The sequence below is a fragment of the Pelodiscus sinensis genome, chromosome 4 (genome assembly GCF_052426305.1).
Source record: "Pelodiscus sinensis isolate ZL-2025 chromosome 4, ASM5242630v1, whole genome shotgun sequence".
Classification (NCBI taxonomy): Eukaryota; Metazoa; Chordata; order Testudines; family Trionychidae; genus Pelodiscus; species Pelodiscus sinensis.
This window is the reverse complement of record NC_143055.1, coordinates 70,287,784-70,312,605: the sequence shown is the minus strand read 5'-3', so window position 1 is coordinate 70,312,605 and position 24,822 is coordinate 70,287,784. Positions and strand designations below refer to the sequence as shown.

Genomic DNA, 24,822 nt, shown 5'->3' with positions numbered 1-24,822 from the left:
CTACAACTAGGTCTCATCTTCCCACTCTCACTGTCAATTTGATGCAGATCTGATTCCAAGTTACCAAAAAAAGCTAAGACTGACTATGCTTAGAAGCTTCAGGGGGTAGCCGAGTTAGTCTATACAGGATAAACTTAAAAAACAACAAAAAGGCTGGTAGCACTTTATAGACTAACAAAACATGTGGATGGTATCATGAGCTTTCGTGGCACAGCCCACTTCTTCAGATGACCGGAGTTCTTAATGACAAGACCACTTAATTTTGGAATAAGCCCCATTGAAAACAATTATAGGATGGGGTTCCTATGGGAAAGCTGAGCTATGCTGAAGTAAAATAGGAATAGACTTAACGGCATCACCATTATATTCTGTGACCATGATATTCCTAGATAAGGGGCATGTATTTATAATGTAATCTCATAAATATTTCCGAAAGTTTGTTTGTCTGTCCCAAAAGATATCCAAAATGGTAAGAGCTAGAAACATCAAGTTTTGCATGGATACTGAATTCCTAAATTAAATAACTGGATTGGTTATATCTCAAAATCGGTTTCCCCAGAGCCCCAATTGGGCCACTAATTCGCTTTTAGTACTGCCTGATCATAGGCATTTGCTGGATTCCTCTGTTAAGCGTGTCACAAACTGCAACTACGATACTTTGTCTGTTATCATAGGGAAAGGATATTTCAAATAAAATATATGTTAACATAATTGACGCAGTTCATTCACCACATTTTTTGTTATCAAGAAATGAGTTAAATGTAAATGCATTTTGTAAGCACATCACTAGCTATGTTAATTTCTTAAAAGTAATATACAAGAGAAAAGTATTTCTAATAAACCGTGCTGTTAATGTCACTGATGTAGTTCATTCATCACACCTTTTGCTATATTTACCCCACATGATGCCAGGTATTTCTGCTAGTATAAAATAAGAAAAGGTCACTCAGTGGCAGTGTCTTCAGAACTCTGCTATGCTTGGCTCAGGTCCATCACCACACTTAAACACAAAACAAAAACAATCTTATCTAGCCTGTGTCTGTCTTTACACATTTGTCTGCCGAGAAACAGAAACCAAAAACCCAGAATTCTCAACAATCAAGAATTGGTTGCCTGTCTGGACAGACAAGAGTCATTAATTCATTTTTATGAGACTGCTAAGTATAGGTGTAGTATGTTGTGATGAGATTAAATTGTAATCTATTTTTAAAATGAGAAATTTAGTATTTTATTGATGACTTTGAATTAAAAAAATCTATTTGTATATAAAAAAAAACATTGAATGTTATCCACCCTGAAAAAAAAATGAACATAGAAAGCTATCACAAGGACTGTCTAATTACTCTGTTTAAATCATGAGGAACCCCATATGTGCACATGAGAATCTGAACGTAACCTAACTGCTTTCAAACACTGATCCAGGATACCATGTTTAGCTTCTCCATAACGTCTGCTTATTCCTGTGATGCTCATTATGATAGTGTTCTAAAACAGCATATCAGCAACCTCTTCAATCTTTCCTCACTAGTTCAATGTTCACAGTTTCAGACTATCAATATGAGGGATACAAGATCTAAACACAACACTGGGCCACTGATAAATACAGCCTTCCTTAAAGGCACAGTGTCTTTCAGGAGGATCCTTGACAAAGTCATTCCCATCCCCAAACCAATCAAAATCCATCAGGGCAAGGTTCCTGCATCTTTCAAGTTTTTTGGTGACAATGTGAGGTAACTTACTGTCCTGAGGACTTATGGATTTCTTGTATACACACAAGTCAGTCAACTGGTTCATTCATATTTGAATTTAGTTTGAGTACAAGCATTTCGAGCTTAGGATAGATATATATATATATTGGAAGAAAAAACATCTGGTGGAACCTTCCCAGCAAGAAAAAGGACTAATAAATTTTTCACTTATATTAAACTTCAGACAAAAAACATAAGCTATATATATTTTTCAAAATGCACAGACTATCACTTGTATATTCACTTGTTCATGTTCCATTATGTAGTTGTGAATCTTACCTTCAAATGATTCCCGATACAGGACAATATTTGGATGTTTCATGTTTGCTAACACAGCAACTTCTCTCCTTGATTCTTCTCTCTCCTTATTGGACATCTTTAAAAAAAAAAAAAAAAAAAAGACCATTTTTGAGATCAGAAATACAAAAAGAACATATTTATTATTAATACTATCACTCACCTTAGAGATGTTTATCTCCTTAATAACATACTGTTTGCTATTTTCTTTAGATTTGACCAGAATTGCTTTTCCAAAGGATCCTTCACCAATCTTTTGCACCTTAATATATTTCTCCATGGCTCTTCTTCTAAGGCATCCTTACACGAAGGGCTGGGCAAAAAACAAAGTGTGCTCTGTTAACTAGATAATTAAGTTTAGTATCTGCCATATCCAGTTATGAATATCATTTTAGTTACTAATTAATTTGTCTTGTCCATTCCATAATAAACTTAATTTCTCCTTTGCAAGTCAGTTAATCCAAATCTCAAAGTCTCACCCACTAAGGATGCAAAATCATATTATTTAATCAGTTAATCAATTAAGGAAGGGGCAGGCAAGAGGGGAGGGGGGAAGCAGCTGGGCTGAAGCTAGAGCCTGCCACAAGTGGGGAGCTGCTCCAGGTCCCACTAGTTAACCAGAACTTTTCACTGCTTGAATGGTCCAGGAAGTAGGGATGTTAGGGTATGTCTACACTACAACGTTAATTCAAACTAACTTAGTTCGAATTAGTTAATTCAAACTAAGCTAATTCGAACTAACGGATCCAGACTAAAAAACTAGTTCGAATTAGCCTTTTGCTAATTCGAACTAGCATGTCCACATTAAGTGGACTCTGAACCGGGCTTAAGGATGGCCGGAAGCAGTGCCGGCAGGGCATCAGAGGAGGACTTGGAGCGTGGAGATGCTGTCTCAGGCTAGCCGAGGACTGTGCTTAAAGGGTCCCGACCCCCACCCCGGACAGACAGTTCTCAGGGGTGCCCCGCTTGCAAAGCAGTCCTGGCTTGGAGTGCCCGGACTACCCACACTGGGCACATCACAGCACTCGGCCATCAGCCCGGCTGCACTTGCCAAAGGCTGCCATCTGGGGAGAGGGGGCAATTGGGGGGGCTGCAGGAGAGCTTCCACCCCCAGAAGCCCACAGAGCCAGCCCAGTCCTCCCCATCGGGGGCTCGTGCCCCATTCCTCCCTCACCTCCTTCCACTTACCCTTCCCTAGCCCCGCTTCCTGATGTACAAAATAAAGATAACGTGTCTTCCAAAATGGAATCTGTCTTTATTGAACAAAACTGGGGGAGACTGGGAAAAGGAGGTGGGAGAGGGGAAGAGAGAGGCTGGGAGAGGGGAGGGCAACTAAAATGGTCAGGGGTTGGGAACAGGTCCCATATGAAAAGAGGCTAAAAGGACTGGGACTTTTCAGCTTAGAAAAGAGAAGACGGAGAGGGGACTGGATAGAGGTCTCTAAAAGCAGGAGTTGGGTGGAGAGGATGCATACAGAAAAGTTCTTCATTAGTTCCCATAAAGAAGGACTAGAGGACACCAAAGGAAAGGAATGGGTAGCAGGCTTCAAACTAGTAACAGAAAGTTGTTCTTCACAAAGCAAAGAGTCAACCTGTGGAACTCCTTGCTGCAGGAGGCTGTGAAGGCTAGAACTAGAACAGAGTTTAAAGGGAAGTGAGATCAAGTCATGGAGGCTGGGTCCATGGAGTGGTATTAGCCAGGGGGTAGGAGTGGTGTCCCTGCCCAAGGTTTGTGGAAGGCTGGAGAGGGATGGCATGAGACAAATGGCTTGGTCACTGTCTTCGGTCCATCCCCTCCAGGGTCCCTAGGGTTGGCCACGTTGGCAGACAGGCTACTGGGCTAGATGGACCTTTGGTCTGACCCAGGACGGCCATTGTAAGCTCAGGGCTCAGCGTCGGGGGTCTCACTGGACCCCCTTGATTCTCTTGCACACCTGCTCCTGGGTGGCCAGGCTGACAGCTCTCCTGCCCTAGATGGCCACTTTCCCGTGCCTAGTGCGGAGATCGTGGATGAGGTCCACGATGTCTGCACTAGCCCAGGTGGGTGCCCACCTCTTGCGGGAAGGGGAGCTTGGACCCTCCTGTGAACAGGTACTGCTCTGTCTGCTTTGCAGCAACCTCCCCTGCCCCACTACCCACTGCTGCCTCTATCAGAAGCACTGTGGAACCAGTGCTGGGGGCAACCAGCTTTTAAGCCAGCTTCTGCTTCCCCCTTTCCCCTTTCTGCCTCTGATACAGAGGGAGCAAGGGAGGGAGAAATGCAAGTAGTTGAGAAGATTAACCAATAAACCTAAGCTTATCAGTTAATCCTATACTCAACTACTCGATTACATCCCTAATAGTCAGAAAATACCAGTGAATTCAGTCTCCAAGTAAAGTCCATATTCCCTGCTTCACCTTGCTAGCGAGCATCACCTTAGCTTCCTTTAGCTCTCATTATTGGGGAAGACCACCTCAGTAAGAAATGTGGAATACTTAAATACATTTTATTGAAAAGCACCAATTTTCTTCCACTATTTGATCTGAGGAAGTGGGTCTGGCCCACGAAAGCTCATCACCTAATAAACCATCTTGTTAGTCTTTAAAGTGCTACATAGTCCTGTATTTTGTTTCAGCTACACAAGACTAACACGGCTACATTTCTATCACTGTTAGAAAGAGTTATCAAAGGGGGAGTAACCGAGATCTACCAATTAAGTGTGGCCAGATTAACAGAAAGGAGACCCACCTAGGTTTGTGCAAGAAGGAAAAAAAAGGCATGACAGAAAGAACTAGTTCTAACTCAGAATTTTCTTCTTAGGTACTACTTCCAACCCAAGAGGTAAATTGTCTTTCAGTGTTTAAGCCGCTGGGAGGCGAAGAGCTGAGAAGAAGCAGAGCCCAACCAAAGTAACGCAATTTGGTCCTAATTAAGTGCTTGGTTTCTAGCAGACATCATGGTAAAACAACGGACGTCCGAAGGAAGGATCAGACAGAAAAGGTGACGGCTTTGCCCCACCGTACAGGAAGCGGGGTCCCTGCGAGGGGGTCACTGCGGTACCAGGGCTGGGGGGCAAGCTGAGCTGGAAAGCGCCACACGACTCAGGACGCGCCAAACGGCGCCGCCTCCCAAGGGCCCCCACACGTGAGCGGCTGCAGCCCGCAGGTGAGGGTGCCAGACAGAGAACCCGACGCCGATGCCCTTGGGTTACACTCAGCCCCACGGGCGGCCGCAGAGCCAGGGCAGCGCGGACCTGCGGACCAAAGGCCGCCGCCCCCAGAAGCGCGAAGAGCCGCCCCTGGACCGGCGCCCTCTGCCCGCGGCCCCAGCCTCACACCCGAGCCAGACCCCGCACGCCCAAAGACGGCCCCTCTGCCGGGGCTGGAGACAGGCTGCCCCTCCCCGCGCGCCAGCAGCCAGACCCGACAGCCGCCGCGCCCCCGCCCCAACTCACCTTCCCCCGCTACCGCAGCAGCCGCCACTGTCCGCTCAACCCACCCTCGCTCCAGCCCCACCTCTCGCACCGCAATGGGTGAGCACGTCCCAACGCCGGCTCCCATTGGATAGTGCGAGCCAAGCAGGACCAGCAAGTTTGTCTGCACCTCCCAGCTAGCGGGACCGCGATTGTAGCTTCACCCTGGTAACGCGGCGCAAAGCAGCACGGGACAGCGAAGAGGCAGCTTCCACGCGCCCGGGGCGGAGCTCACTGGCAAGATGACTGAGGGAGAAGGGCATTTGCGTATCGGTGCTGCGTCGGGCGCTGTGAATGAGCGTGAGTGTCCGTCTGACTCTGTGCGCGACTGCGCATGTCTGTTCGTATGAGCTCGTGACCGTGCATCTCCCTGTGTTGCATGCAAAGGGGTTCATTTGAACGGACATCTGTGCGTGCCCTCCGTGTACAAGGAAACCTCCCTCTTCCCTATACGGGGTTAGCGCAGGCAGCCCTGAATTCCTTGCCCTCTCCTTGTTCCCCCCACCCCCACGGGACAGGCCCATGGCAAGGCTCTCCTGTACAGATGCATATACAGACTGATGGATGACTGTCTCTACATATCACCGGGTCACTTTCCATGCCTGTTTTTGAGTGACCAGCCATTTTTCTGTGCCTGTGCATACATTTTCACCTTTGACCTAAGGATATTATAAAGCAGTTAATTTACTAGTGGAGTAGTCCATGGAATTTCCATGGATTACTGTTAGGCACTTCTGCATTCCTTCTTTGAAATATACAAGAGCTCCTGTAGGGGCTCTTGTACATTTCACAGGAAGAGTTCAGCACTCCAGTGCAGCCTGGGGCCAGTGGGAAGTCCCGCTGACTCTGGGCTCCACACAGGCGCTTCTGCTCTGAAATGTACATGAGCCGCTTTTGTGCATTTCACAGCAGACGAGCCCACATGGAGCCTGGAGTCCCCCGGACTTCCTGCTGGCCCCAGGCTGCACATGGTATGCCAGCTTTGAAATGTACAAGAGTCCCCAGTGGGGGCTCTTGTGCATTTCAAAGAGCAAGCGCCCGCATGAAGCCTGGAGACAGCAGGGAACTCACAGTCCACCCAGTGACCCTGGGTTCCATGCGGTGCTGCTGCTTTGAAATGCCATGCACAGCCAGGGTCAGCTCGGGACTTCCCAGTTGATCCTGGGCAGTGTGTCATTTCCGTGGAACATCGGATCACGGCATTTCAAAGGGGCAGTGCCACACAAAGCCTGGGGTCAACTCCATGCAGCTTTTCAAAGAGGCAGCACCGCACAGAACCCAGGATCAGCAGTGTGGCACTGCCCTTTGAAACGCTGCCACATGTTTCAAAGCGGCAGTGCCTTACGGAGCCCTTACTGGGTTCTGTGCAGTGCTGCTGCTTTGAAGTAATCCCTCTCCCCCACTTCCCTCCTTTGCTGCCTCTATCTGATAGAGGAGTGGTCACCAACCAGTAGATCCGGATCTACCAGTAGATCTTAGAGCCTCTGACAGATGATCCTGAGTGGTTTGGCTGGGAGGCTATCAAGTGCCAGCACTTCAGCTGCCCTTCCCCACACTGCCCTGCTGCTCCTGCCCAGAGCCGCCCTCTGGGAGCCCCCTGCTTGTTGTGCAGGGTGGGGGAGACAGAGGCCATGGGCATTGATGTCACTCTGACTCCCTCCCCTTTACCCCATCTTCTCAGAATGAGGAGGGCGGGGCTTTGGCTAATGGGTGGGGCAAGGGTATTTGGGTCTGAGGTAGATCCCGAACTGACAAATTCAGAAAGTGATCTTGTACTTAAAAAGGTTGGAGACCACTGTGGTAGAGGAAGCAAAAGGGGGGGAGGGAGGAACAACTAGTTGACTTGACTATCCGATAAGCATTGGCTTATCGGATAATTGACTACTCCTTAACATCCTTAGTTTGACCCAGCTATGTATGTGTGTCTGTAATTCATGCATATGAATCTTTTGGACTAGGTGTTGGATGTCTTCTAGGATTAGAGCATGTATATGTATGTTCCTGATATGTATACAGGTAACTGCTGTGTTATTGTCACCATATAAACAAGTTTATATATGTGGATTTATGCATATGCGTGTGTTGATGCATAGTAAGTTGCAATTACATGTTTGCACATGAACTTCTGGGCATCATTGCATGTAGTATGAATAAGTTTTATTTTACACTAAATTTATGCAGTAATCTACAAAACAGAGTGAGGCCTAGTCTATATTAACCCCCACCACTGGTCTAATTTATGTCACTTCAGCTATGCAAATGGTGTGGCTGAAGTTGATATGTTTACTGTGCCATCTTGTGTGCAGTAAGAGCTGTGGGGACTGCTACTACTATGTCACCAACAAGAGAACACTCAGATTGACTTATCACATCTAAAGAGATGCAGTAAATCAACAACCCATGAATTAAACACTGCAGTGCGGATCTCCAGTTTAGTGAATACAAGCCCTAAGGTATATGGCAGATTTTGCAAATGTATGTGGTACTATAGGCATGTGTGTTAACCCCAAGATCCAAAACCAATTTGTACGTATTGATAAAATAGATGAGGAAATGGCAAGGGGCTAAATGGAATAACTCTCATTAACAGTTTATATCTTTTAAGATAAAAAAGCCTAGCAGTAGATGTTATCTCAAGCTGCTGATAGGCCTCTTTCCAGACCACTAGAAACCAGCTCTCTTTCCCCTGTATAGCTCTCACAGTGGTCCAAATAAATCCTCAGCAAAACTTCTAGGTTCCCCAACTTAGTCATAACAAAAACACTGGAGCTTATTCTATTTCTTTGTGCCTGCAGCAGAGATGATTTAGGAGGAAAATGGGATTTAGGTAGTTAAATTATAAAAGACAACTGCTGTAATATTTATTACGTCATTTTTTTCCTTCCTAGAATTTTACTTTATTCTTTTTCTAGAATCTCACTGTGTTTATACCTTCTTTTAGGGTACTTCTATACTGATATATAGCCAAGTCTCATTATTTTTTCCCCATCATTTAGAATCAATCCCAATAAGTCCAGAAACTTATTTGCTCTCATATGCTTTTGTACTATTCCCTTTCTCCTCAAACTACTCTTCAGCTTAATTGCCACCAGATGTCCCATCCTTTCTGCCATTCTTAGTCTCCCCTCTTCTTTCAATGAACTGCCTCAGGAATGGAGTGAGTTTCCAAAGCACAAGATGACAAGCGCTGACTTGATCATCGGGAAAAGGTGTCCAAACCCCCCCAGTGTCCAGGAAAGGGTTAATGCAGGGGTGGGCAAGACAGTGTCTGTGGGTCTGATCTAGCCTGCCAAGCCATTTGTTCTGGCCTGTGGCTCCCCCACCACTCCCCCACATCCAGGCCAATGGAGACTTGGAGACGGGGGGAACATGCCAAGTCTCCTCCCCCACCTGGGGCATGCAGTATCAGACAGAACTGTCAGCTGTTCAAAAGAGTTGGTGGTTCTCTCTAGGCACCAAGCACTCCTGGCAAGGGGTGAGAGGATGGCATAAACAAGACCTCAGTTAGGAGACCATAGTGAGTAGGGAGATAATAGACCCCAGTCAAGTGAGCCAATATCCACAGTCTGAAATCAGAGCTGAGTGGTTTTATTGCATATGGAAGGATAGCCAAGTATGTGTGTGTGCAGGGAGAGAGGATAAGAATTGCAGTTATATTGTTGGGCAAGGAGACTGAAATAGGTCAAAGCTTGACATGGATCCCAAAATTCCCAAGTATCAACAATCCTTTTGGAAAACTTTGAAAATCCTCATAGCAGGGTTGGGGAACGTTTTTGGGACCGCACAAATGTGAATGAACAAACAAAACCAAAAAGCTTACACACACACACACACAACCCCCTGATGTAATGTAATGTTCTTTTTAATGTAAAAAAAAATTTGTTTTAAAATTTAATGTGATGGCTGAATTTGGGAAAGGGTTCTGGAGCTTGCCCTTCCTCCCTAAAGGCACCCCATGCAGGGAAGAGGCTGGGGCACTTCACTTCCCTCCCACTCCTGCAAGGGATACCGCCCCCCCCCCACACACACACACACCCAGCCACTTCCCTCCACTTCCACCTGTCTCCTTAATGGTTAAGGAGGCATTTCTGTAAGCGAGTAGCTGAGGCTGCCAGACATTGTTCCCTGATGCAGCCACCTTATGAAGGGAATGGGGGTGTGTAGAGAAGTTGGCTCCACTGTGGCTTCCCTTTCCTCCTGACAGGTGCCCCATGCAGGGAAAGGGGTTGGAGGCTTCCCTTCCCTCCCACTCTGGGCACAGATTTCCCCCTCCTCTTTTCCTCCTTGTGCCGTATGCCTTCTTACTGGCAAGAGTTGTTGATAGCAGCATCTTCTTTGCTGCTGCTGGTGCAGGTGAAGGGCAACAAGCACAGAAACACCGGAGGACGTTCTGTTTGCGCAAGGGCTCTAGCATGTGGCGCTTCCCTCGTCAGCCAGGTCTCCTGCATGCAGGAGAGAAGCCGAAAGTGTCTGACCTGCGCTGTAGAGGAGGCTGGAGGAAGTCTTTAAAGCAGCCCCCAGGATCTTCCATAGCATTCCATGGCCGCTGGACCCCCCAAGGGATGGATTAAATTGTTTGGCAGACCAAATTTGGCCCAGGGGCCAAAGGTTCCCCACCCCTGCATTAGTGTGCCTTAGTGACACCTAGTGGTTGTTTCACATACAAAATGACAACCTACTTTTGAAGTTGGTTACTCTGTTAGATCAAGTGATAGAAATGAGCAGGGTTCGCCAAGCCGTGGCGAGCCCTGCTCACCAGCCGTGCTGTCTGGCACTCTGCGCGTGTGCAGATCGCCCGAACCTGGCTCTTCCGGGATGTAATCTACTCGCCACAGGCGAGTAGATTACATAGATTGTCGAGCCCTGGAAATGAGTGCTGTGAATCTAAAAGTTTAGCATTCCTGATGATCTAGGCAGGCATCAATATGGTTTCACAAGATGAATTTTCTCTTTTTGTCAGTCTGCTTGCAAAAACTTGAAATAGCATTTTAAAAAGTTAAAAGAACATTAAGATTCTAAGGGGTAACCAAGTTAGTTTGTAACTGGAAAAACGAAAAAAACAACAACAAATAGTCTAGCACAGCAGTGGCCAACACGTGGATCATGAGCCACGAAGAAAAAAATGGTGTCTCCTGATGGTCTTCTGTTCTCATGGCCAGGCCGCTGTGAGCCGCTGTGAGCTTTTAAGATGGCTCCCCACTCATGCCAGTTCCCACAGAGCCGTCTCTCTCCTCTGCCCTCACTGCTGCTGCCCTTTTATCAGAATCAGAAGCATGGGAGAGGGTAGGCAGAAGCCGACATGCACAGGAAGCCGGATTTTAAGCCAGCTCACCATGCCTGCCAGTTCTGCAGAGTTGCCTGCTGCCCACTGCTGCCTGTCACAGAGGCAGTGCAGGGGAAAACAGGAACCAGTGCCCCAGGGGAGTGGACTGGCTCCCTATGAGCACCATCTCTGCAGAGTCGCCTGCCCCATCCCTCCCCATGCTGCTTCCTCTATATCAGAGGCAGTAGCAGAGGGTGTGGGAGGTAGGAGCAGGTACACACAGGGAACCGGTTTTCAAGCTGGCTCCCTGCACGTCACCCCCGTCAAGCCGCCTCTTTATCAGATGCAGCAGAGGGATATGGGGGTGAGACAGTGCTTGCGGGTTGCTTAAAAGCCACCTCCCCGTGAGCTCTGGCTCCTGCCCCTCCCCCCGAATGTAAACATTCAACTAGGATGTTAAATAGCAGTTACCCAGCTATTCATATAGTTGATACAATTGGTATTGATTATACGATTAGTCAATGGATCCACTCTGAAGAGCCACAGTGGGGGTAGCTCCTGCAGCCAGCTCAAGCTCGGACTGAGCAGTCCCAGCTCCTGCTGGCTCTGGGAGCCATCTGTGCTGCAGCTCTGCATTTTAAATGTAGTAAGAACTGCTCGGTCCTGGCTCAGGCTGAGTCCAACAGCCCCTGTTTGTGGCGGACAAGGCTGGCTGCAGTAAACAGAGGCTGCTCTGGCACAAGCCCCTGTTCGCAGCTGGCAGGACTAGTCATGGACGGGGCTGCTGTTGAAGCAGCCCCTGTCCATAGGGGGGCCCAACTTCCTGCTGGGACCCCTGTGGTCAGGGGCTGCTTTGCAGCAGCCTCCCTTATTCCCCGCCCCCAGCTGCCTCTGATAGAGGAAGCAGAAGGGAGGAGGCAGGCAGCACCCTGGAGATGGTCCCCACCCCTATCCCCACCCCTTGCTGTCGGGGAGCTGGGGAGGCAGAGGCACAGTGGGAAAACGTGGGGACTGAAGCAGTTCCCGCTTGCTCTGGTTCCATGCTATGCCTCTGCCTCCCTTTCCCCCAGCACTGGCTCCTGATCCCCGCACCTTGCTGCCTCTCTCTGACAGAGGCAGCGAGGAGAGAAGGGAAGTGACTAGTCAAGTCACTGCTTAACTATCCAATAAACTTATGCTTATTGGCTAGACGACTAGTCACTTACATCCCTACGTGCAAGTGCTAAAAATTCAAACAGTTACACGTTGCACAAAATTACAATAGTTAACATCCCTCATAGGTGTGCAACTGACTGTTCTTTCCTTAGTGAGGTACTTCACATTTATCATTATTGAATTTCATCCTATTTTCCACAGACCATTGTTCCAGTTTGTCCAGATTATTTTCATCCTATCCTCCAAAGCACTTGCAACTCTTCCCAGCTTGGGAACATCTGCAAACTTTATAAGTGTACTCTCTATGCCATTATCTAAATCATTGATGAAGACATTGAACAGAACCAGTCCCAGAACTGATCCCTTTGAAATCCCACTTGGTATGTCTTTTCAGCATCGTGAACCACTGATAACTACTAGTTATACAATTATACAACTAGTTATATACCCATCTTATAGCAGATCCATTGTATTACCGTAGTTTGTTAATGAGAAAGTTATGCAACACTATATAAAAAACTTTGCGAAGGTCTATGTACATACCATGTCTACTGCACCCCCCTTATCCACAATGCCAGTTACCCTATCAAAAAAAGGTATCAGATTAGTTTGATAAGATTTGCTTTTAAGAAATCCATACTGTTACTTATTACCTTCCAAATGTTTGCAAATTGTTATAGTGTAGATAAAGACTATGTGATACATACAGGCAGTCCCCGGGTTACGTACAAGATAGGGACTGTAGGTTTGTTCTTAAGTTGAATTTGTATGTAAGTCGGAACTGGTACATATTGTAGGGGAAACTCTAGCCAAACATTTCTCCAGAGCTCAGTTTTATTCTCTCTCACCTCACTTCCCTCAGTCCTTTATTCTCAAGCTGAGGTGTCTGCTGAGAAAAGCCGCTCCACGTCTCCTTGGTCTGCTGGGTGGGGCGCTAGCTTCGCGTCTCCCTGGTCTGCTAGGGGGAAAAGCAGCTAGTGCGGGGTTGTCTCACCCCGTTTGTAAGTAGGGATCTGATGTAAGTCGGATCCATGTAACCCGGGGACTGCCTGTATATCAGGGGATGAATTAAGCGTTTCACAGGCAACTTTAATTATGAAATTTCCCAATATCTGAATGCTGGACTTTCCAGCCTCAAACTTATTTTAATGCACTTTTTAAAAGTCTAACTATATAGACACTATCATGCTCAAGACTAAAGACTTTTTTACAGTTTCCCTTACTGTAGAGTAGTGGTCTCCAACTTTTTTTAAAACCAAGGTCACTTTTTAAATTTCAGAGCAACCCAAAATCTACCCTGCCCCTTCCCCGAAGCTCCATTCACTCCATTCTCCCTTTTCTCTATCACTTTCTCTCCCCACCCTCACTTATTTTCAGTGGGCTGGAGCATGGAATGTGAGCTCCAGCTGGTGCGGAGGGGGTTAGAAGAAAGAATGGGAGAAGAGTGCAAGCTCTGGGAGGGAATTTGAGTTAGGTAGTGACTCCAAGCTGGAGTGCAGGGTGCTGGATCTGGGAGGGAGCTCCAGGCTGGGTCAGAGTGTTATGGTGCAAGATGGGGTGGAGAAGGGAGTGCTGGCTCTGGGAAGACTGGCCCCAGTGTCGGTGTGCCGGTGGGGTTTAGGGTGCTGGCTGTGGGAGGGGAGTCAGAGCTAATAGGAGGCAAGGTGCAGCCTCCAGCTAGGAACACGCAGCTTCCTGCTGGCAGTGCAGCGGAGCTCAAACAGGCTGCACACCTGCTGTTGCTCTATGACAATCCCAGAAGTGGCTGGCTGTAGGCTTGTGTCTGTGGTCCTCGGGGGAAGGGGACAGCATGCTTTTGCATGCTGCTCCCTGTCCCTAACTAGGGATCTTAAAATGTCTCTATTTAGGTAAATGTTAACCACTGAAAATTTTAGCAGTTATGTGTTTACACTATCCTTAGAGCACCCATTGGCCAGGAGACAGCCAATGGGATCTGCAGGCATGGGCAGTTTGCAGAAACATGCTGTTCCCTTTCTCCTAGGGAGCACAAAGATGAGTTATAGCTGGCTGGTGGTCTCTCAGAGCCCTGTAGCACTAGCCTGGAGATTGCCATCAACTGGCTGAGGCTCCAGGATCGACCACTCCATTGTGGTCAATGGCCTGGTGACTCCTGATCTAGAGAGAAGAAAATATTTAAGGGGCATCTCCAGAGACTGAGTCAAGGACCAATGCTAACCTTACAGCAGCAATTCCAAGCATTGTTTTGGTGGAGGTCACCTTTCAAAGGACTGGTAGTTTGGTTGCTTCCTGTGTTTCATCTACTAGAGATATAAGCACCTATTAGAAATATAGAGACCCCTGCAACAACTTGAGAATTTCCTAGCGCTTGCTTACAATGCCTGTACCTTCACATAGTTAGTGTCATATTTCAATGAGAAGTCCTGTGGCATCTTATAGACAAACAGATTTATTGGAGCATAAGCTTTTGTGGGCAAAGACCCACTTTGTCAGATGCATATACAGGCAGTCCCCGACTTACGCGGATCCGACTTACGTCGGATCCGCACTTACGAACGGAGCTTTCTCGCCCCGGAAGTCGGGGCGAGAAAGCCCCGTTCGTAAGCTGCTCCGGTGCCCCTGGTCGGCTGGAGACCGTCTCCAGCAGACCAGGGGCACCGGGCGGGTTCCCGCGCTTCTGAGGCTTTGCCAGAGCAAAGCCTCGGAAGCGCGGGAACCGCTGCTGCTGCCACTTGGGTGCCGGTGCCTGTGGTCTGCTGGGGACCGTCCCCAGCAGACCACAGGCACCGGGTCTCATGCGGCAGCAGCGGGGGTTCCCGCGCTTCTGAGGCTTTGCTCTGGCAAAGCCTCAGAAGCGCAGGAACCCGCCCGCTGCTGCCGCTTGGGTCCCCGTGCCTGTGGTCTGCTGGGGACGGTCCCCAGCAGACCACAGGCACCCTGACTGAAGCCGCAGCCGCGGGGGGTCCAGCGCCTCAGAGGCTTTGCCAGAGCAAAGCCTCAGAGGCGCGGCACCCCGCTGCCGCTGCGGCTCTGCTCCCCGTGTCCCTGGTCTGCTGGGGGAAGGGGGCGCAGCTAGTGTGCTCCCCCCCCCCCCCAGCAGACCAGGCTTTTGTTTTGGACTCTGGGGCAGAGCAGCTGGGGCGCTGCCGATTGGTCCTGCAGCGCCTGTGGGCACTACTGGACCAACCCGGCAGCACCCCAGCTGCTCTGCCCCAGGTCCTGATTCAGCCGCTGCTGGTCAGTTTCAGCAACGGCTGAATCAGGACGTCTGGGGCAGAGCAGATGGGGTGCTGCTGGGTTGGTCCAGTAGCACCCCAGCTGCTCTGCCCCAGGCGTCCCCAAGTCAGCTTCTGCTGAAACTGACCAGCGCTGACTACAGGAAGCCCCAGGCAGAGTTGCTCTGCCCCGGGCTTCCTGGAATCAGCTGCTGATCAGTTTCAGCAGCAGCTGACTTGGGGACGCCTGGGGTTCTTAAGTTGATTCTGTATGTAAGTCAGAACTGGCCAGTTCCGACTTACATACAGATTCAACTTAAGAACAAACCTACAGTCCCTATCTTGTACGTAACCCGGGGACTGCCTGTACCTGAATTTTCCACTACATTCATCTGACAAAGTGGGTTTTTGCCCACAAAAGCTTATGCTCCAATACATCTGTTAGTCTATAAAGGTGCCACAGGACTTCTCATTGTTAATGCAGATCCAGATTAACATATCTACTCCTTTGATACTTGTTATATTTCAGTTAGTTTTCAAATATTTTCTTTACAATGAGGAAGGCTAGATTCTAGGACTCAGTTCTGTTGCAAGTTCTGTGGATGCAGAATGTAGTTGGTTATAAATTCAGATAAGATTAAATTCAATATTGGTGTTTTATATTTAATTAATAAAAAGACTGTAGTTTTATGTTTATTTTGTGCATTCAACCTTCCAGGCTGACAATATTTTAGAAGATTTGCTTTTGTTGAAGGTTAATTACTTCATTTTAGAAGCTGGAAAAACAGTAATTAATGAGACAGCTCCTAAACTCACAACTGAATTTAGACTTTCAAAAAATGCATTAACATTTCTTTGGGGACTGTCACATAAAATTAAAAAAGAGAAAGACCCCACTGAAAAACCAATACCATGAGAAAGACGCCAGTGAGAGAACAAGAAGAAAAAAATATCCAATCATTATTTAATATTAATTCAGCACCATCTGAGGCACTCTACAAAACAAGCTCACAATTAACAGCACATCGAAGCCCACGTTTTGTTACGGAACTTGTACTAACACCGCTCTAGTTTTCAGTTCTCAACAGAGGGCGGTGACAGCACAGGTGTGTTGTTTGTAGCTCGGACTAGGGACACGCGACACCGTGTAAGGTGTTAACCGGTTAACTCTACAGTTTGACTGGTCAGCCGATGGGGGGGGGGCTAGAGGAGCACCCCCTGGGACGCCGCAGGCCGGGGCTGTGTCAGCCCCCACGGGCTAACCTTCCGCACCCGCAGCGCTGGGACCAAACAGGAGCGGCTGATCGGTCACAGACGAGTGGGGCAGATGCCGGGTCAGGGCAGCGCCGGGTCTGGGAGCCAGAAGTCACCCACCTTGCTCCTGCCCCAAGGCCAGGCAACCTCCAACCGCCATAAGCGCCGGAAATAGGCCGTGGCGCGGCGGAAGTGACGTAGCTCCGGGCGCAGGGGTGGTGGGGAGGAAGCTCCGCCCACGCACGGAGTGGGGTGTGGCCGGGCGGGTGAGCGAGCTAGCGCTGGCGGGGAACGCTGGAGCCAGGCGGCCGCGCGCTGTCCTGGACCCCGCCCCGAGCAGCTTCTCCGCCCTGCCCAGCAGCGCAGCGGGAGGATGCGCGAGCGTCTCCCCAGGGAGCAGCAGGCGGCGCCACCTGGCCAGGTACGGCGCAGGGACACGGGGCGAGGAGGGAGGCGTCAGGGTTGCCTGAGCCGGGGCAGCGTCCGTGGGTTTTCACGGCTCCCCTCGCTTGCCGGGGGCTGTTGGCTCCTCCGCATCTGTCTCTTTGGGGCGCTGCGCAGGGGGGAGCGGGTCAGTGCGCGCGTGTTGCTCCCGCAGTGCCCCAGTGCCTGCCTGGGCCCGTGGCTGCAGGGTGAAGCCGCTATTCCATGTAGTGACGATTTCTGTCTGAGTGTTTACACTTTCCCAGGACACGGGAGAGACCGCATGCATGGCATGGCGGTCTCCTAAAGACACGAGAGAGGTAGTTGAATGCCTGATTTTTTTTTCCCCAGCTTTAACTTCATTGCTTCGCAAATGAAAGTATTGTTTGCTAGTGTCCCTGCAGGTATCGAACAGGGTCTTTCTCTTTAGAAACTCCCCATCTTTAATGTTACTGTATCGTCACCTGCAATGCTTATCTGTTTGGTGTACATGCTCCCTATTTTAGCAATGAATAATCTCATCTTCTTGCGTTTGCTCACCTCATAATCACCTCATGGTCTTGGCTGATAAAATGGCTGTAACACCAAGAAGCTTGGTTATGAGGCGGAGCATTCTGTGTTTGCCCTTTCATAGCTAGAGAAGATACTGGAAGAAATAGATAACAGGAATAGACATAGAATTCTATAACTTGACGGAATTTTGAGAGGCTTTCTATTCTTCCAATTGCATGCACTCAAGAAAGGACTAAATATTATCTAGACCATTCCTGACAGGTGTTTGGAGATCTTTATAAGAGCAGGTTAGACAGTGATGGAGATTCTACTGTTTCACAATCTGTCTAGGCAGTTTTAGGGATGTAAATTTCGATTATTTGGCTAATTGAATATTCAATGTACTTTGCATCACCTGTTGGATTAGTCAATAAAGGTGCTCCAAGGGCTGTTGCTACACTTCAAGCAAAAGCGCTGCAGGGAGCACAGGGCCAGTGGGAGACTCAGCAGTCCTCCGCTGGCCCTTTGCTCCCTGCAGCATTTCAAGAAACGCTGCACGGAGCCTGGGGTGAGCTGCGGACTCTGAATCTCCAGCTGACCCCAGACTCCATGCAGTGCTGCGGCTTTGAAACGCCACATGAAGCCCAGGGCTATCTGTGTATTCCAGGCTGCTTGTGGCATTTCAAAGTGGTAGCTTTGCATGGAGCCCGGGGGCAGCTGGGAACTCCCCTGCTGACCCTGGGCTGCACACGGCGTTTCAAAGTGGCAGCGGCATGTGGAGACTGGGGTTTGGCCCCAGACTCCATGCGGCGCTGCTGCTTGGAAGTACTCCCTTCTTCCCCTCCCTTGCTGCTTCTTTCAGCAAAGGGGGGAGGGGGCGCAACTAGCATTTGCTTATTGTATAGTCAACTAGTTCACATCCCTAGACAACTTATTCCAATACTTTAGGAAAAACTTTTTCATGGTTTTTAACATGCAACCTAAGCCACCGTTGCTGCAATTGAAGAACATTACTTCTTGTCCTATCTTCAGAAGTTAAAAAGAACCATTTTTCTCCTTTCTCCTTTTAACAATCTTTTATATCTGTGTTTCTCAAACTGTGGATCCCAGCCCCCTGGCTGGTTACAAGCAACTTAGAGGGGGGTTGCGGTATCACAAAGTTTGAGAACCTGTTTTATAAACTTGAAAACTGTTATGTCCCCTTTGTCTTCTGTTCTCCAGACTTGAAAAAAAACATTTTTTTAAAAATGTTTCCTCATAGGTCATTTTTTCTAGACCTTTGGTCATTTTTGGTATTCTAAGGAATTGCTTCAAGTTATCCATAACTTTCCTGAAATATGCCATCCAGTTGAATTGGATACAGTACTCCAGCTGAGGCCTAAGCAGCATGACATGGTGGAAAAATTATTTCTTGTTTACAATACTCCTGCTAATATATCCCAGAATTATGTTTGCCTTTTTTGCAGCTGTGTTGGACTGTTCACTTGTATGTAGGTTGTGGTCTGCTATGACCCCCAGATGCTTTTTTTGCAGTACTCCTTCCTTCTAGTTCTTTCCCATGTTGGCTGTGTGCAAATGATTGTTCCTTCATAAGTGGAGTACTTTGCATTTGTGCTTGTTGAATTTCATCCTTTTTACTTTCGACCATTTCCCCAGTTTATCCAGACCATTTTGAATTATCAATCTTATCCTCCAAAGCGCTTGTAACATTTGTCTGAAAACTGTATACATGTAAGGTGTGTCTACACTGGGCCACTTATTCCGGAAAATCAGCCGCTTTTCCGGAATAAGCTGCGAGCTGTCTACACTGGCCGCTTGAATTTCCGGAAAAGCATCGACGCTGTACTGTACAAAATCAGCCGCTTTTCCAGAAACGCTCCCGCTTGGGCAAAAGTCCTTTTTCCGGAAAAGCTGAAGATTTTTCAAAGCACAACTTATCCTTAACTATAGTGTCACTACTATTCTACTTGAGTCATATGATTTGGAGCATGAGTTAAGTTCCCATCATAAGTAGGCTAGTGGCTTTGGAATTAATGCAGAGTGAATGCATAAAAAATATCCTCCAAGATGAGTATTTTGTGGTAATTGCTTTCAAGAGGACAAGAAAGTTCAATAAAGAGGTAAAATTCCCGTTCTGTATTGGTATGTAGTATTCAACATTGTTCCGATTCTGTGCCTTTTAGCCTTTTTTTTTAAACTCAAGTTCAGTCAATTCCATATCTGAGAGAAATGTACTCCTAAGAGAATGCAATATGAAATCTATAATTGTGGTCTCTGTACTAGTTTCTGCTTTAAGTTACGTGCATAAAAAATACCAGATTGTTTACATATTTTGTGGATATTTAATTGTATCCATTATACCACAAAGATAAACTTCTAGCTCTTTTACTTTTCTCACTTTTTTCTGTGTATCCCTACATAATAATTTTCCAATCTAGAGTGTATGTACTGAAATGCTGTCTCATTGTATTTCCCTTTATTCTGTGGAAGGCTTTCTTTTCTTTTTCTTCAGTTAGAACTTAATGGCTCTAAAATGGTTTTATTTATTTTTTTGACTTCTGAAGGATGAACTTTATTTTATCTCCTCTTCTGTGCTCTATATTGCCTGATACTTTTATGATTTTTACATGTTGCTTGATGTGTTTAGAATAAGTTAAGTTAAATTGTATGGGAAACAGGGCTGTATTCCTTCTTAATCGTGATAGATTTTTTAAAATATAAGTAGTTGAAAACTGGTATGAGAACTTGATGATTTTGTCATTAAGTGCAAATAGGTGGCAATTTCCTTGTTACCAAGGGTAGTACTTAACAAGGTGGATAAAACCTTTTTTTAAATTTGTATTTAAATTGGACTGTATTTTGTTACTTAAATTATAATAAAGATATCTTTTGAAAGTTAAATGTGTTTAACATCTGAATTTAATAAACATGCGAAAGACATTATCTCTTACATTTATTTATTGTTTAAATGTTTTGATGTTAGGTTTAAATTCAAGTTACCACCCTAAGTCAGCTTGACACAAAACACAAGTAAAAAGTAACTAAGCAATATATCATTCACCACTTTCTAACATACCAGAATTGTACAATTTATAATCTGAATGCATTAAGCTATATAACTTCTGAAATAAATGTTTATAGTAGGGATGTTAACTAGCAGTTAGTAAGCTAATTGAGTAGTCAATGGAATTTCCATTGACTACTCAATTAGTTAATAAGGAGGTTTGCTGGTGCTCTGCTTTTTTAAATGTAGTAAGAACCTGGTGGCTCTTCCAACATTTAAAAAGTAGAGCCACAGCAATCTGGGGCCAGGTGCGAGCTGACATCTTTTACTACATTTAAAGAGCAGAGCTACAGTGGTCTAGGACCGGGTGCGAACTGAGACAGTTGAGCCTGGCAGCTCTTACTACACTTAAAAAGCAGAGACGTAGTGTGTGGGACCTGGTGTGAGCCAGGATTGCTCCCACTGGGTCCGCTGCTACACCTCTGCCTCCCCTGTCCTGTCTCCCCTCCCCCAAGATGGTGCTGGGGGAAACTGGCTTTTAAGCCAGCTCTCCATAGCTCCTGCTCCTGCCTAGGCTGATGGGATAGTCAACTAGTCACTTTACATCCCTAATACATAGTTTACTAGCCAATTAGCCCATCATAAGACGGATTTTCAGGTCTTCTCTCTTGAGCTGTGTGTGTGTGTGTGTGTGTGTCTCAGCTCTCCTCCGCCTGCTGCCTCTCTTTCTGTCTCGTTCTTTCTCTTCTCCCCCTCCTTCCTTTCACTCTCCCTTTCTCTTCTCCTCCGCCTCCTGCCTCTCTCTCTGTCTCGTTCTTTCTCTTCTCCCCCTCCTTCCTTTCACTTTCCCTTTCTCTTCTCCTCCGTCTCCTGCCTGTCTCTCCCTTCCCCTACCCCTCCCGCTGCGGCGCTCGGCTGAGTGCTGCCGTGTATGTCACTGCCCCACCTCCCTTTCCCCTCCCACCACGGGGGAGCCCAAACGGCCCCTTGCATTGCTGGCTTCCCTGGTGGCCTGGCTAAGGGGCGCAGCATTCAGCTGAGCACCTCAGTGGGAAGGAAAAGGGGGGCGGTGATGTATATGGCCCCGCCACCTGGCCGTGTACGTCACCGCCCCATCCCCTTCCCCTCCCTCTGTGGCGGCTCGGCTGAGTGTTGCGAGCTCAGCCGCGCCGCCGTGGGGGAGGAGGGGCAGGGCGGTGACGTACACGGCCAGGGAGCGGGGACGTCTATGTCACTGCCCCTTCCCCTCCCCCGCGGTGGCTCAGCTGAGGGGCGCAGCACTCAGCGCTACGGCAGGAGGGGAAGAGGGGCAGGGCACTGATGTACATGGTCGGGGCGTGGCCGTGTACGTCAGCGTTAGACTCACAGACACTGGGCTACTATATATATGATACTGTACTCTCCTAGGTAGAGAAAAAAGGAGCAAAAATGTACCACAACTAGTCTAAAGGTTCTATTTAGTTGTAAATCAACATGTTTCCATGGTTATATAAATTACTGTGTACTTTTATTTAGAAAACTGTACAAATGGAAAAGCTTATTGAAATCCTGGCTTTCCACATGACGACTTGTCAGTCCATCCTGGTACTTTATATTGTCCTTTTCTTACTGGGTGTCATACATAAGCTTAGAGTGCCCTCCTGCACTGCAAAAGCTAGGTTCCCTGCACATACCAGCTCCTACCTCCGTCTCCCCCCCCCTCCACCCCACACACACACTGCTGCCTCTGATACAGAAGCAGCAGGGTGGGGGGCGAGAGGGCAGGTGTGTCTCCAGAGGTCAGTGTGCGTGGGGAGCTGACTATTAAGCCTGCTCCCCCTGCATACCTGTACCCTCTGTGTAACCGTGATGGTCAACAGATGAGCCCAGCTTCGTCAGTTAACTGTACACAGTTACACATTCACACCCCTACCACTAATCTATAACTTAATAAGCAGCCATGATAAATTGACCATTCGTGAATTGATTGTTACAGTGTCGATCCACCATGTCGTGAAGGCAAGTTCTTCATTTCAAATTCGATTTAAATATTTCATTAGTTTGTTGCTGAAGATTGTGAAATCATATCTCTAAAAAATCATTGTGCATCTAAAAATCTATGCAATCTATTTGGCTTTAGCCTTAATTGCTTATCTCTTCAGAATTTAAACACATAGTAATCTGGAATTATTACTTCATGAAGCTTTGAAAGAATATTTAAAATGTTAAATCTGCTTACAAATACTGATTGAGAAAATATAAAACAGAGAAGAGCCACATCATGTATTCCCCCAATATTTAATGTTGTATTCTGCAGAACAGCTGACTTGTCTTTATGTACCAAGTTTTTGCAAATAAATCTCTGACTAACTTCAAGGTATGTCAAAAAAATATGTAGTGCTTTGAATTAGGCATTTTCTGCATGTTAAGTATTCATAATCTAGCACAAAGCAGAAAATATGCTTGATTTTGTTTGGAAAGAAATTTTAGAAGAATTTTTCTTCATATTTCATTTGCTACATTTGGGTTCAGATATTTGGCTGGAATGGGTGAGCAGAAGATAAGAGGAGTGACCGTAGGAAGGGGGCAAGGCCCAGGCAGATCAGGAGTGGGAGAGTGGCAAGGCCACAGATTAGGGAGCTTGCTTCCCCAAGCAGCAGTTTCACCCACTGTCCATACTAAGGATGCTTACTTTTTTTTAAACTTACTTCAGGGCTGTCAAGTGTCTAAAAATTCTAATTACGATTAATCATGTGCAACTCCCCTTTGAAACACTATGGTGGCGTTTCATCGGGGCAGTGTTGCATGGAGCCCAGGATCAGCTGGAATCCCCAGCTGATCCTGGGCTCCATGCAGTGCTGCCCCTTGGAAGCACCACAGTGGCATTTCCAAAGGGCAGCGCAGACAGAGCCTGGAGTCAGCTGAGAACTCCAGCTGATCCCCTTCTCCCCTGTTGCAAAGCCCCTTTGAAGTGTTGGAGTGGCACTTCAAAGGGTTTTGCAATGCAGAGCAGGAGATCAGCTCAGCACTCCAGCTGATCCCTGGCTCCGCTTGCGCTGCCCCTTTAAAGCACCTGAGCTGGTACTTCAAAGAGGCAGCGCAGCATTAACACCTGTGATTATTGCATTAATTTTTTTAATGCGTTAATCCTGTCCTGCGTTAATTGCAGGCATTAATACAGGTCAATTGACAGCCCTAATTTACTTCCCAAACAAAGTACTAATACTCCGAGAACCTAATACTCAGTTCTAAACAAGCATAAGGAAGGTCAGTGGCATAAACAACACTATTAGCTGCATATCTGTCCAAAGAGAGCCTGTTTGGATTAGAACAACGTTTCTTCAAAGTGAAATAGCTACAAAAGACTTGGTAGAAGTAGGAAGGTACTGGGAAGTTGGATAAGGGAAAATTAGCCATAATAGGAAAATCTTCCTTGCTTAAGAGGTCCTGTATTATAAATATTGTTATAACAATATTTAAACTAATTACAAGTTTTAAAATATTATATTTGGACAATATTTCACTTAGCATGATCTGAATTTTCTGTTTTATCAAATTAAGCTGAAGCATATTTGCTTTGTGTGAATTACCTGTTCTTTATTGTATAGCTTTAATACTGCTTCTTACGACATCACTCTTCCTTTACTTAGGTTATAAAACAGCTAAATGGAGTCTGAGCAGCTTTTCCATAGAGGCTACTATCGAAATAGTTACAACAGTATAACTAGTGCAAGCAGTGATGAGGAGCTTTTAGATGGAGCAGGTGTCATTATGGACTTTCAGACTTCTGAAGATGACAATTTGTTAGATGGTGATGCATCGATTGGTAAGTTAGTAGTTCTTATTTATGGCTTTTTTCTGTTTGTTTATGAGCTTAGGAGGGAGTAGCTTTTGCAGTGATTAAAATTTTCCAGATCTTGTCAGTAACTGTTCATGGAGATGGCTCTGAAAATGTTACTGAAAAACGTTTGTATCTACAAAGGTTTCTCTTGCTAAGCAGTTATTAGACTTCGAGGAGCCTGACATGCCAACCTTTCTGATAGTCATATGTCTTCTGTCATTACTTTCAAAACAGAAAAAAATCTGCATGTCAAGTTTTTCTTCCCTTTAGTAAAAAGTCATAAAAAGCTGTCTCCTGTTTTGCTTGTATGGTTCATTGAGTGAAAAGGCTACAGATTAACTCTTGTATTTGCACATCAGCTCATAAGAATAGTTGTTAATGTATTATCCTTTGAGTATAATAAAACTAGACTGGGTGTAACTATTTTTTTTCTACTGTCTCCTACAATCTGCTTCTTAGCACTGTTCCTTTCCATACAAGAATAGAATGATGATTCTTCTGTAGCTGTTTAACCATACTGTCAAGAATCCAAGGAAAAGTTCATTGAGTCTGTAAATGAGTGAGTTAGAGCAACAAGATGGGTGAGAATCTTTTATTGGACCAACTTCTGTTGATGAAAGAGACTAAACATTTGAATTACACTGAGCTCTTCAATTTAGAGCAAATATGCACTCTTTGATGATAAATAGCAAACACTGACATGGGGAAGAGATCCAACAAC

At 46.6% G+C, this 24,822-nt stretch overlaps 2 protein-coding genes across 14 annotated transcripts in view; one reads left to right on the top strand and one right to left on the bottom strand.

Moving 5' to 3' along the window:
- NEK1 (NIMA related kinase 1) overlaps nucleotides 1–14,348 on the bottom strand; it is a 150,242-nt gene extending 135,894 nt beyond the window's left edge. The window contains exons 1-3 of one of the 9 annotated variants that reach the window (XM_025185930.3): nucleotides 12,458–14,348; nucleotides 2,209–2,358; nucleotides 2,028–2,124 (exon numbers count right to left, since the gene is read on the bottom strand). In XM_025185930.3, coding sequence (XP_025041715.3) covers nucleotides 2,028–2,124; nucleotides 2,209–2,325 — 214 coding nt within the window. In that variant the 5' untranslated portion in view covers nucleotides 2,326–2,358; nucleotides 12,458–14,348. Of the gene's footprint in view, nucleotides 1–2,027; nucleotides 2,125–2,208; nucleotides 2,359–5,478; nucleotides 5,990–12,457 lie in introns of those variants that run through there. The other 8 variants (XM_075931131.2, XM_006111681.5, XM_006111679.5 and 5 more) reach the window with 8 other exon arrangements.
- A 2,242-nt stretch (nucleotides 14,349–16,590) lies between these two features.
- The window catches only part of CLCN3 (Cl-/H+ antiporter 3), an 83,481-nt gene continuing 75,249 nt past the window's right edge, over nucleotides 16,591–24,822 (top strand). For 2 of the 5 annotated variants that reach the window (XM_075931136.2, XM_014574866.4), the window contains exons 1-2: nucleotides 16,591–16,783; nucleotides 23,911–24,086. In XM_075931136.2, coding sequence (XP_075787251.1) covers nucleotides 23,927–24,086 — 160 coding nt within the window. In that variant the 5' untranslated portion in view covers nucleotides 16,591–16,783; nucleotides 23,911–23,926. Of the gene's footprint in view, nucleotides 16,784–23,910; nucleotides 24,087–24,560; nucleotides 24,683–24,822 lie in introns of those variants that run through there. The other 3 variants (XM_006111677.5, XM_075931135.2, XM_075931137.2) reach the window with 2 other exon arrangements.